This window comes from Argentina silus (genome assembly GCF_951799395.1).
Source record: "Argentina silus genome assembly, chromosome: 3".
NCBI lineage: Eukaryota > Metazoa > Chordata > Actinopteri > Argentiniformes > Argentinidae > Argentina > Argentina silus.
The window spans coordinates 29,818,672-29,832,076 of record NC_139657.1 but is presented as its reverse complement, the minus strand read 5'-3'; the positions used below and the strand labels follow the sequence as shown (position 1 = coordinate 29,832,076).

The 13,405-nt window shown below is 43.2% G+C and overlaps 1 protein-coding gene across 1 annotated transcript in view; it reads left to right on the top strand.

Moving 5' to 3' along the window:
• LOC310802788 (chemokine-like protein TAFA-5) overlaps positions 1 to 13,405 on the top strand; it is a 58,901-nt gene that overhangs the window by 18,669 nt on the left and 26,827 nt on the right. Inside the window, exon 2 of the mRNA XM_083667344.1 lies at positions 6,839 to 6,988. Coding sequence (XP_083523470.1) covers positions 6,839 to 6,988 — 150 coding nt within the window. The remainder of the gene's footprint in view (positions 1 to 6,838; positions 6,989 to 13,405) is intronic.

Here is a 13,405-nt window from a genome sequence, read left to right as displayed (position 1 = left end):
TTATGGATTCTGCAAGGCTTTGGATTCAGAGGCATGAGGCAAATATTGTCAATATACCAGAAATAAATCCTCATGTAATTGTTAGGACATGTACTTTTAGTGTCATAAATCATCACACATGTCATGTACTGTATACTGTCTATGCGTTTGTGAGTGTGTACGCATGTAAGCATATACTACTTCATACATTAAAACTGAAATATGTAGTAATACTGCTCCGTGTTCATTTGTGCAGAACACTCCTGGGAGACAAGTATCACTACCAGTGCCTGATTGTGGCGATGGTTGGGCCACGGACATCTGCCAAAATGATCTGGCAAGGAGACAGATAACTGGCAGACTCACACCACAGTCTACCCAGGCCTCCAAGGGGTCACTACAGCAACTTCCTCTCCTAAGCAGCCCTCTCTGTACCCCAGCAGCCAAAACAGGGAGGGCAGTTTGGTTTATAAGCAGCCCTCTCTGTACCCCAGCAGCCAAGACAGGGAGGGCAGTTTGGTTTATAAGCTTGATGTGCTTCTTAGATGTTCATGTAGCATCCATCTTTGATTGAAGCATCCCATTTGCTGGTGTAGTCAGATGTCAGATGAAGCTTGCATCTTCTTCCTGTAAATACATTTGATACTATTGTCCTCGTCTGTAGATTTCAGTTTGCTTAGCTAATTTTAACTTTGAGTTTGACTCCTTTTGTGAAACAAACAAACACACAGTAGATCAATTAGTTGTACAGCAATTTATGACTTATTCAATAACCACAGCAGTATTACAGTAGTAGGACATTAGTACAGTAGTACATTAAATCAGACACACATTAGCTTACACATCTACAATTTTCCTGTCAACGTTTGTACAGCTTCAATGAATGGCTAGCCTCCATCCTTCAAAAGTAAGAAGACCTTTCATACGTCACTGTTGTAAAAGAGGTCTTTTGAAATACATGACATTGTCAGGGGCAAAAAAAAATAAAAAATTATGTGCTAACTGAACTTGAGAATGGTATTCGACTCGTGAATACACAAAGACATGCTGTTTATCACACCAAAGTCATTTTGACTTTGGGGTACTGTCTTTTTTGCTACGTAGCTAAGGATTACTTTACCCTCCAAAACAACATTATCTTCTACTGTTGCTGAAGAAAAAAACAGCTTTTCTCTGTAGAAATAGTAAACAACTGACAGTCAGTGTTTGTAGAACAGAGTTTGTAAGAAGTATGGCGTAATAATAGTGTTGTGTTTCCAAAGTCATTGTAAAGAACATACTGTAAGCTGTACAATAGAAACATCTTAAAGTGAGGGTTGGGTTATCGTAACTTTTCTCCAATGTCATGATAGCTGTTAGATAGATGTACATGTTGCACATCCTTCATACACTTCTGTTACACCCTTCAAGCAAGGCAATTGAAACTGCTGGCACTCTTACCAGATGTTCAGATATTAATTGGACACGTGAACTGTGGTGCTCATTTCTTGGAATGTGTAACACTGGAGTAAAATATGTAGAGTTGATTTCTTTTCAGAACCAATGTGAAATGGAAGGAAGAAGCTGGGATTCTCACTCAGATAAAAATCTACAATTTTATTAGATTAGATCTAGAATAAAAGACCTGATGTTTTGGCCGTCCAAGGCCTTCATCAGAACCCATGTGAGGTCCGAGTTTGCTCACCAAATGTTTGCTTGGTGCATGCTCTACTTTAACATGCTTACTTGGTCACTTCCTGCTTTGCACTTTGATATTCCCATCCCAAGTTGTTTTGATACTCCTTTCATAGAGCATTCTCTCAAGGTATTAGTCAGAGATTGAGATCAGAGGGAGTGCAAGAGAAAGAGAAAGAGAAAGAGAGAGAGAGAGAGAGAGAGAGACAGGGCAAAAGAGAGAGATAAAGAGAGCAAAAGAAATAAAGAATTTAGAGAAGCACTCAGATAACAAGAGAAGGTGAGCAAGATAGAGAGACAGAGGGGAGGATGTGTGTGTTTACCATACAGCTGAGACAAGGCGCCATGGGCTGTGACTGGCTCAATGAGTGAATGAATGGATGAAGGCGAGAGGGGAGAAATTAAAGCTTGGGAGTTGGGAAGTCTGCATTCAGTCACTGCAGTAACCACGGGTGCCCCCTCGCATGCTGATGAACTCCCATCAATGGGTCCATGGACTCTCCCCACTCTAACATCTACCAGGCCCCAACAATTATGGCCTATATTCAGCAAAGGAACCAAGGACAAATGTTCCCCAGGGTCTGAGGGGGTGGTTGTGGAAAAAAAAGAAAATTTCAGGTTGCTCATCTAGGGGGGATGGGGGTAGTGTGTAACAAGGGGGAAGATATGAAATACTTAGGCCCTGTGAATGTTGTATGAGCTTTTCTCACATGGGAATTAAATACATTTTCATTAAGGCGAAGTGCCATTTGTAAGCACCAAAGTAATTTTTTCTTCTCATCCGCTCCGTACCGGTTGTAGCTGGTTCTTAAAACAATAAGTGAAACAGTACAAGGCCAAAGCATCAGGTAATTACTGCAAATAATGTGGAAAAATACCACCTTGGTTCTATTGGAAAATTGAATTGATGTTTAATTAGTAGTGAAAGCTTTGTTTATGGGGAGTTGGCTCACGCACCTACAAAACTGCGGGATGGAATACCAATACATATTTTTCTAACCCTGTAATACATGACTATATTGTCGCAAACTGCTGGAAGGTCATTAAGAATTAACATTGAAATAACTTTGAGACTTACTTGGGAAAGGTGAAAGAGAGAAGAGAGAGAGAATCAAATCTTGAAAATCTTCCAATAATCACTGAACTCAGCTGCCCGAAATAGATTATATTGAAAGTACTCTCAGTTTTATGATGAGAACAGTTGCAGCAAGGGTTGTCCGGACAACTTTTTAGATTTTCTTTGGCAGCTCTGACAGAATTGTAATATTTATTCACTGCTGTAAATGTAGAGTGAAATATGACATGTAATAAACTGTGCCTCGGATTCGGTAGTATCTTTGAGGGGTTCAAACGAAGATGGGGAAAGATTTTGGATGAACACCAACAGGAAGTTTATCCTTTGGGATTTGGGATTTATTGCTTTATCAATTTGTTTACAGCATTATGCATCATTGTGGTTATAGGGAGTAGCACATGCAGCCTCTGACAAATACTGCTTTATCAACATTGGGCATGTGGCAGTGAGATATGCCATGATAAAACAAATATATATTTCTTGAGTATTTCGTTTTTTGTTGAGGTGAGAAGTCAAACAGCTACAGTATGAGAGCTTGGCAGGTGCATTGGACAATGACAATGGAAAACGGCAATAGATAGCAGAGACTGCACACCAAAGGAAAAGGGCTCTTGGGTTAAAGAATGAAAAAATAAATTACATAACTTTCTCCCATAGCTGAATCACAGCCTCTATTTTCTAGATAGCTACTAGGTCTTTAGGCATTTTTCTGAGTCAAGCACTAACATGTTTCAAACAATCAACTTCTCATAGCCTTCAATTTGGGCCACAATAGATTTTATCAGGTATTTTAGTGCCAGACTGGAACTTATGCCTGCACACCCAGTAGCTCTCCAGGACCTTTCCAGCTCTTTGACACCCCTGTTCTAGAAATCAGGTTCACTCACTTGTAAACCAATCGAAAGATGTGTAACACTTAACTTGAAGCATATTTTTGTGAAGCAAAATTGCTTCATATAAGGTAATGAATTACAGCAAAATTGCTGTATTCATTGCCTTAGATTTAGTCATGAATATTTATACAATTGTATTATCAAGCAACAAGGCTCTATGGCGTCTATGTTGCCCTATGGCATTAGGTTTTATGATCTGGCATGATAATAGACATTACAGTATATGCAACTCTCCCATTTCACATAGACAAGTGAATCCTCCCAGATAAAGAGGCTGCATTAAAACATTGTTATTTCATTGCTCAAGGCTGCATCTTGGCATGCTTAAAAAATAGCACAGTAGGCAGCGTTTCAAGACATTTTCACTGACAAGTTGCCGTGTCCATTTTTAAGTTTTTATTTGCAGTCAGCATATCAATCCAATTGAACACAAAGCCTAAGCAGGAGCAGGGAATGCAGACAAACACAGAAAACGCTGAGTGAGATGTCAATATTCATATAGATTACATAGTTTTACTGTAGAGGTCCCTAATCGGTCTCCATCTCGAGCTTTTGATGGAATGTTTATTCTTCCTCAACGACCCCATCTCCACATACATCTTAATATCCCCATCATTAACGTGACAGCCCTATTTTATGGCAGCATAATGTATATTTATGGTGGGACCTTGGCTTTTCTCTCCCTAAAGCAACACAAAGGCATGACAAGGAGTATAGCGAGCTAATATTCATGCCTGACTTGTCACTAGTGATGGAATATATACTGGAATGTGAGTTTCCTGGGTTAGACAATTCTTCTTTTGCTTTGAGAGGGGGAGTGTGAATTGATATATAGTTAGTTTTGTATAATATTATAGGCAGAAAAGCTACGAAGAACCCTGTTCTCATTATTATTATTCTGATGCATCCACCGTTTTTGCATTGTAAAGTAAATAACTTTGACATCTTAAGGCAGAGAAGCACTATGGTAAAAGGCTGTAGGTAACACCCTGTCATGCATTGTCATGCTATCTGTCCACAAGGTGGCACAGTGCCATGCAATTGAAAATGCTAATTTGGAAAGGCCACAGCCCACATGACCAGGGATGACCGGGAATATGACCAGGAATTCCTGTATGACTGGGAATTCTGAAATTTGGTACATACATCTCTTCACAAGGAACAAACAAGGACCGATAACTTGTCAAAACACTCAAATGACATCTCCTCTGCAACCACTATGTCAATCTGCATGAAAATGTATATACAGAATATACCAAGTTCTATCAGCACACAATCATTCAGCCAAGCAGTTCAACTACATGGATGTTCTGAACCAATGAACTTAGATGTGTCCAATAATATACATGCTTAGAAATCAGACACGGTGGGGTGCATCACTACCAAACTTGGCAAACATATATCTAGCACTCTCAGGATATAACACATGACCTTTGCTCATTGATCACACTTCTAAATGGTTGAGTGTAGAGCCAAAAGAAGAAAAAATGCTTTACTGTCCCATTACATACGCAGGGCACTGTGAGGGTGTGGCAGATGTTGTCTTTGCTTCTTTTTGAGAACATAGCAAGGCGGAATATTTCTTGACCTTGCTTATCTAGTGTGTGTTGGTGGGGAAGGCCCAAGAGGCTTATGCAGCTTTGGAACCTCTGCTCTAGACATGTCGGCCCTCCTGAAAGGGTTAGGGGGGGAGTGCATCTCTATCCTGCTGCATAGGGTTTCCCTGATGTCAAATGTGGTGACGGGTTATTTCATCATCCGTGTGGTGCCTGACTTGCCAGTTTTTAAATGTATTAAGCTCACTCCTTATATTACATTTGAGGTTTTAGTTTACCATGCATTCTTGTCTACAGTCCTCACATGTTTTTACAAATTTTTATCCTATAATGTTTTGTTTCATTGTCTTTTTAATTATATTGTCTTTTTAATTATATTTTATGTGAAGCAGAATTACACTTTGTGTATAAAATGTGTTATATAAATAAAGTTTGATTTGAATTGATATAGGGGAGTAGATACAATTGATTTATTTAACCAGTTACAGAGGTACAGGGACTTTTATCACACCTTTCAGAATTGTTATTGGATGAGAAGATGCTAATAAAATAAAATAAATTTAATTAGATTATTTTCTTCCCTTAAAATGACATCTACAACCCAATGTAGAGTATTTTCAATGAAAACATCTTTAATTATGGCTAAATTTGACCAAATCAAAATGGTGATTCATTCATGATTAATCACAGCTAATCATTAACTTAGATTAACTTGATTAATTGTTTTAATCATTTGACAGCCCCAATTGAAACATAGTTTATCTTAATACATTAAAAATGTGTTATAGAGAACTCCTTTCTGTTTTGTCCTTATAGATCTTGTAGATATAATAGTTAATTGGAAAAGTGGCTGGAGATCCTTCCATTGTGGCAAATCACTGAATCAATATGTGTATTATGTTTATTTGTAACTAGTAGTACTAGTAATACCCAAAAAGCAAGCTAGGAAAAAACCTTTGGCACAGTGGCAAGGAGAAATAGGGAAAAAACACCTGTGAGAGAGGCTGGAACACACAGCTCGCTATAGTCTATAATCACTACCCTGACAGAGCACCATTACTTCAGATGTGTCCCTGCAGTAAAGTTAATGAACTCCTGCAGAGCATCTACACTGTGACTTGGGGCCAGATTAAATCATAGTGTGTGTGTGTGTGTGTGTGTGTGTGTGTGTGTGTGTTGGTCACAAATTGCAAACCCTGACTCTGATAGACCACTGACTCCCTATGGAGAGGGCCTGCGGCTGCTCCACTCACACAGGTTAATCTACAATCAGGAGTTGGGTCGGAAGGTCCCAGGATTTAGATACATCAACAACTCTCCAGCCAAGCCAGTGGCCAGGGTTCCAACTCATGCATACTATAATGTGTCCACTGTAGAAGGGAAATTAAATATTCTCAAATATGCCTGGATGGTATTGAGGATAGTTCTTTGTGAGTTAAGTTTAATTGCATTAAAAATTAGCCCTAGCCTGGTTACGGGAATGGTCAGAGAAAGGGAAATGGGGAAGTCTAGGCCTTTTTGTGATTTCTTGTGATTGGTGGTGAATGAATGAACTGTACGATATTTCAGCTTTGCTAATACATCCATCAATCCATTCAGATATATTTATCTATGCTTGAAGTATTTCCTCCTAAAATACCATGTCCTTATCCTTCCTTTAGGTCAGTTGGCAGCGGGTACGTGTGAGATTGTCACTCTGGACCGCGACAGCAGTCAGCCAAGGCGGACCATCGCGCGACAGACGGCGAGGTGTGCCTGCAAGAAGGGCCAGATTGCCGGCACCACGAGAGCCAGACCGGCTTGTGTGGACGGTAAGAGCCAAGATATCCACCTCCTTCCTCCGCTTTCATAGAGCGAGAGGCACCCAAGCAGGCTGGCTGAGAAAGGCTTAAAAAGCCTCCCTCAAGGCCCTATTTGGGCCATCACTCTCTGTGTAGCCCTAGGACCATTTCTGAGCTCTCGTTATCTCTGATTAAGGTGGTTTAGGCATCTCGTATGGGAACATAATGTTGCATTGGATTTTGTCACCTGCTGTCTTTCTCCCTGGTTGACATTTGGGGGGGGGGGATTGGAAAGCAGCTGCTCGTGCACAGACAATTGTCTCTCTCTGTGGGAATTGAATTGAGCTCCTATCACTTTCAGTAGTTCAGAGTGTGCACTTGGACGTTTTATCCGGTTGAAATACCTTCTCTCGCTCTGTTCAATACTAACAAAGGTACTATTGACAAAAGCTCTCTCTCATGCATCAAACATTTCAGAACTCAAAAAGGTTAAGATTTACATGTGTGGTGGCAGCGATTCATCCCCTTTGTTTAATGTTTCCCAGTACCATAGTGATTATTTTACGATGTCTCGACTTTATTTTGGCATTGTGTGAATGTTGCTGATTGCTGTGACCTGTTTTCCCAGCTCAGGAGTTGACTTTGACACTTGTCCTGCCAAAGTTCTTGCTATGATACCCCTGTGTGAACTGCAACACACTAAAGCCTAAGACAAGTTCATCACCTGAGATAGCTTGTGGTTGTCATCGCTCTTACAAATATGCTATGCATACATCCAGCTGACCTTTACTCACCTACGGTACGCAGCATCTTTCCAGGCTTGGTATTTATGTCATGTTGTGTCTCAGTGCTTTTTATGATATTTGTCATGGAAATAAACATTGTTGAGCCATAGAGCAGCTAGGGTTTAGTCCATCAGAGCGGACAAACAAATGAGATTACAATAATTGTGAATATCACCCTTAGTTCTCAAGGTCTTCAGGCTGCATGCTTGATATGATTATGTCCTCGTTCTGCATTCCTTTGTTCCAGAGGGAAAAGGATGTAAAAGGATAATCCATATATCCATCACAGCTAAAGCCCCCTGCCAAACTGAAAGGATATGAAAAAAATATTATAAAAATCAACAACATCTGTAATCATTTGTGTAGTAGGATCTACTCATGTAGAGTCTTTGGCTCATGTGCAGTTGGATTGTACTTACATAGGCACAATCAGAGTGTAGATTGCTTTTGCTTTCGTGGAAGTGTTGCCATGTAGCAATTGCACCTGTGACTTTGATCACTTGAAAGACCCTCAAGGACCTTTTCTAATCACACAAGGAACAGCTGACATTTGCCGTCATAAATTATTCTCGTAGAGATGGTGATTGAAAAAGCTGCAAAAATTTGCTTCAACTGAATCAACAAAGAGTGAGGATCGCAAACATTGTTGCGTCTGGCGTTACAGGACTGTAGGCAACTCCTTTCTGCCATTTCATGCTCTCCGGCCTCTTTCATCTTGCTAGTGTGATAGGATGCTGGTTATTAATTAATTCTGCTAAAGGGAGAGTGAAAATGAAAAGGTGCTATTGTGAGGGGGTGAGGTAGCCAGCGGGTAGATTTGTGCTCTTGTTTAAGTATGTGCTGGATGTAATGATATCATGTCAGGAGGCCAGGATAATGGCTTAAGGGGCAATATACAGTTCATCTTAACTGACATCCCATTACCCTTATCAATTGTGACTAGAAGTTATAACAGATACCTTTAAATGGGGACCAAAGGACAGTTTGTGTACTGTGACTTTACTCTTGACTTTTTAAGTGGTTGTAGAGTCCAGAGCAGTTTACTTTAATGTTTTTTAATTTTTTATTGGTTGTTTTTATGTCCCAGAGGCCCTATTTCTGAGGTCAGAATTTTGAGATGCAATTGTATCAGTCTAGCCTGAAAGTGGAAAGCCAGCTAAAGCCACCTCGTCTCTGCATCCATGATACCCCAGTAAAATCTTGATCTCCTCTTGCTCATACAGAAGCAAAGAAAAGTAAAACTCTTGGTGTTAAAATGTTGTGAATACTGTAAGTGGGTCATTCCATGAACAAAAGGGCCAAGTGTGACATCAAGGTAAACATTTAAAAAATGTGATTAAAAGATTAATGTTTTTCATGCAGTCTCACATGTAGTTTCAGGAAAAAAGTCCAGATAGGCAAAATGGGACCACAGGCTTTTTTCAATGTACCAGGGATTTCTGCCTGTTGTTTTCAATGGGAAGGATGCATTTTGCGTGCTCCTCAACCATAGCAGTGTTGGGTTTACGTTAAGAAAACATTCACTATGAACTGGAGGATCTTGGTTAAATGTAACAATCCTCTGCCTTGAATCAAACAGAAACGTATTGTTGACAATATCACCTTACCTCAGGAATCTTGGCTCAATGTTGTTTGCGGTGTAACTGTAACGGTGTCCATGAGTATTGGAAAGAGAAAGCATTTTGTCTTCTTTTAGCTCTATACTCCAACAGTCAAATCAAACAATTACTATGAGGTTAAAGAGATTCTCAGCTTAATTTCAATGTAATTGGTTTCACCATTGAGAAATCACAATCCCCTTTTTATACATAGATCCCCTATTTCATGGCACCAAAAGTATTGGGTTGGCAGGTGTTTCTGGTTATTCAAGTGTATTCCGTCACATCGTTTGTGCAGGCATAAGAAAGCTGTTTAGTATTAATTCTATTATTTATTATTTGCATTTGCATTTGCCTTTGGAGTCTGCTATTGGTGTCTGTCAACATGAAAGAGAGGTCACCAAAGAGACGTCAATGAAAGGCAAGGAATATCAGACAAATCTATCAGAAACATAGCCAAAACCTCACATCATTAAAAAAGAAAGAAAGCACCAATGAGCTCAGCAATCGCAAATGGGTTGGTAGGCCAAGGAAGACTTCTACAGTGGATAACTGAAGAATGCTCACCATATTTAAGAACAACAACAACTGTCCCACATATCAGGAACACTCTAGGACGTAGGCGTGAATGTGTCAGAGACTACCATCCATAGAATACGTCACCAGCCGAGGCTTCGCTGCAAGGTGCAAACAAGTAGTTATCCTTTTCAGGTTACAGTTTCCTAAAAAGTACCTAAAAAGCCTGCAGAAGTCTGGAAAACGATCTTGTAGACAGATAAGATGAATATTATCATATACCAGAGTGATTGCAAGAGGAAAGTTTGAAGAAAAAATAATCTGCCCAAGATTTACGGTATACCACCTCATCTGTGAAACATGGTGGGGGGGTGCTATGGTTTGGGCATGTACACTCACCAAACACTTTATTAGGAACACTATACTAATACTGGGTAGGGCCTCCCCTTGCTCTCAGAACAGCCTCAATTCTTCGTGGCATTGATTCCACAAAATGTTGGAAACATTCCTTTGAGATTCTGGTCCATGATGACATGATTACATCACGCAATTCCGGGGCCAGGGTTCGGAGGCAAGGTTTGTTGCGCACCTGTTGCGAATGAAGCCTCGCTAACGACAGGGTTTAAGATGTGTGTGCCTCTGCTTTCGGGGGAGAGAACGGCAACTAGAAAGTTGCCGACTGTTTGAAAGGGTGGAAAGCCAAATAAACGAACAATTCCCTCATCCCAACACTGCGTCTGCCTCTGTGTCTGGTCGTACCAAAGTACCATCAATCGCTATCACTTGGTCATAGGCTGATCGTAGGGTCTCGTCACGAGACTGCTCGAGGGGGAAGTCACCTAGCAGCGGACAGTTCGGCGGGGAAATCTCGGGTTGAGACCCCCCCGCCGGCTCCGGCTCCTCGGCAGTGTTGCGAGGCGCCGCCTCAGCACAGAGCACATTACACGCCTCACACCTCCCTCTCTGTCGCGCACGCACCCCGGTACCCCGCTTTACTGCTTGAGGAAACCCCTCCCAATCTACACCCAGAATAAGGGGATGCGTGAGGCGCGGGCTAACTGCCGCCTGTACACTATGCTTTTTCCCCTCAAAATGAATCTCGATCGCAACCACAGGATATTCGTGAATGTCCCCATGCACACACTTCACCAACACCCTCGATGCCTTTAACAATGCCCCCGGTCGAACCAGGCGCTCCTGGATCATGGACTGCATGCAGCCCGAATCCAAGAATCGTGTTGTATCCTTACCGGAACACAATACGCCTGTCCTGGTCCGGGGGGAGGGCCCGGTATGTTGCCGATGCGGACGACCTGCCCCACCTCCATCACTGGGCAATTCGCCTGCACATGGCCCGGCCGTCCGTATTGCTCGGGGTGCTTCCCGTGGGGCCAGGGCTGGTTCTTGACATGCCTGCCCCTGCCATCTCGTCCTCGGGGTGGGCACCGGCCTCTCTTCCTCTGGCAGCACGGCTCCTTCCGGGCGCCGGCCCCCCGCCCTCTGGTGCGGGGCCGGGGTTGGTCGCCGGGGTTCCTGCGATGGGAGGGAGAGATGGTCCTCCGCCAAGGCAACGGCGGCCGCGAGATCCTGGGGCCGGTGGTACTGGACCCAGGCGGCGGTCCGGGCCGGGAGCCCCGTGAGGAAGTGCTCCAACACCACCCGGTCCCCGACCTCCTCCGCCGAGCTGTTCCCTGGGTCCAGCCACTGCCGCGCGCTGTCCCGCAGCCGCTGGGCGTAGGCAAAGGGCCGGCTCCCCTCCTCCATCGTCAGGGCCCGGAACCGGCGATGGTGTTCCTCCGGGGTGAGGCCCAGGCGGTCCCGAATCGCCCGGGCGAGGGAGGGATAGTCCCGCTGGGCGGCCGTTGGCAGGCTGTGGGCAGCGAGCTGCGCCTCGCCCGACAGGAGGAGCAGCAGATGGTACGCCCACTCGCCGTCCGGCCACCCCGAGATCCTCGCCGTCCCCTCGAACACCGCCAGGAACGCCTCCGGGTCGTCCAGGTCCCCCATCTTCTGGAGGTGTACCTTGGGGGGACCTTGTGGCGCCGGTCCCGCTTTGATGGCCCCGACAAGCTCCCGGAGGAGGGCACGGTCCTCAGCCCTCGCCGTCGCCATCTCTCCCATTGCGGACTGCTGCTCGTGCTGGAGTTGAGCCTGCCGCTCCAGTATGAGGGCCATCCCTCCGATGGCCGCGCTTAACACCTCCATTTCTGTGTGCCCCACGTTGGGAGCCACTGTAACGATGTCCGTGACACACAGAGGCAGACGCAGTGTTGGGATGAGGGAATTGTTCGTTTATTTGGCTTTCCACCCTTTCAAACAGTCGGCAACTTTCCAGTTGCCGTTCTCTCCCCCGAAAGCAGAGGCACACACATCTTAAACCCTGTCGTTAATTCGCAACAGGTGCGCAACAAACCTCGCCTCCGAACCCTGGCCACGGTCCTGTAGCTCCCTCTACAGGCCGAACGCTGCATGTCCCCCCACACTGTGAATCCCCCATTCTACCACATCCCAAAGGTGTTCCATTGGATTCAGATCCGGTGACTGGGAAGGCCACTGAAGAACACTGAACTCATTGTCATGTTCATGAAACCAGTTTGAGACTTTTGCTTTGTGACATGGTGCATTATCATGCTGGAAGTAGCCATTAGAAGATGGATAAATTGTGGCCATGAAGGGATGCACATGGTCAGCAACAATACTCAAATAGGCTGAGTGGCATTCAAGCAATGATTGATTGGTATTAACGGGCCCAATGTGTGCCAAGAAAACATTCCTCACACCATTACACCACCTCCACCATGAGAAGATGTACAGGTGTTCCTAGTAAAGTGCTCAGTGAGTGTATAGCTGCCACAAGAACTGGCTAACATGTATTAATTTATGATACTACTGCTGACAACAGATGTAGAATGTATTCTGAAGTGTACAGAAACATCTTGTCTGCTCGAGTACAAGCAAATGCCTCCAAATTCATTAGATGGCTCTTCATCATGCACTAAGACAATTACCCCAAACATACTGCCATAGCAATTAGGGAGTTTTTTTAGGGCCAAAAAGGGAAAAGTTGTTGACTGGCCAAGTCAATCTTCAGATTTAAATCCAATTGAACATGCATTTCCTGATGATATGATTTTAAGCAAAAAGACCTCATCACAAACAACAACTGAAGTTAGCAGTTGTAGTACAGGCCTGGCAGAGCATCACCAGAGAATATACCCAGCATCTGGTGAGGTCAATGGGTTGCAGACTTCAGGCAGTTATTGCATGCAAAGGATTGTCGACCAATTACTAAACATGAGTACTTTATTTGGATATTATATATTTTTTTCCAATACTTTTGGAGTCCTGAAATAGGGGGAGTATGTTTAATAAATGTTGTACTTTGTAAATGGAGAACTCAATCTGAAAAAAAAAAAATCCATTGAATTAAGGCTGAGAATCTCTACTTTGACTAATGATAAATCAAAGCACAAGGTCTAGGATTATTACAGGGTTCAAGAATAAGGTGTCATTTAATTGTTTAACGCTGAACATACATTCTAAAGATG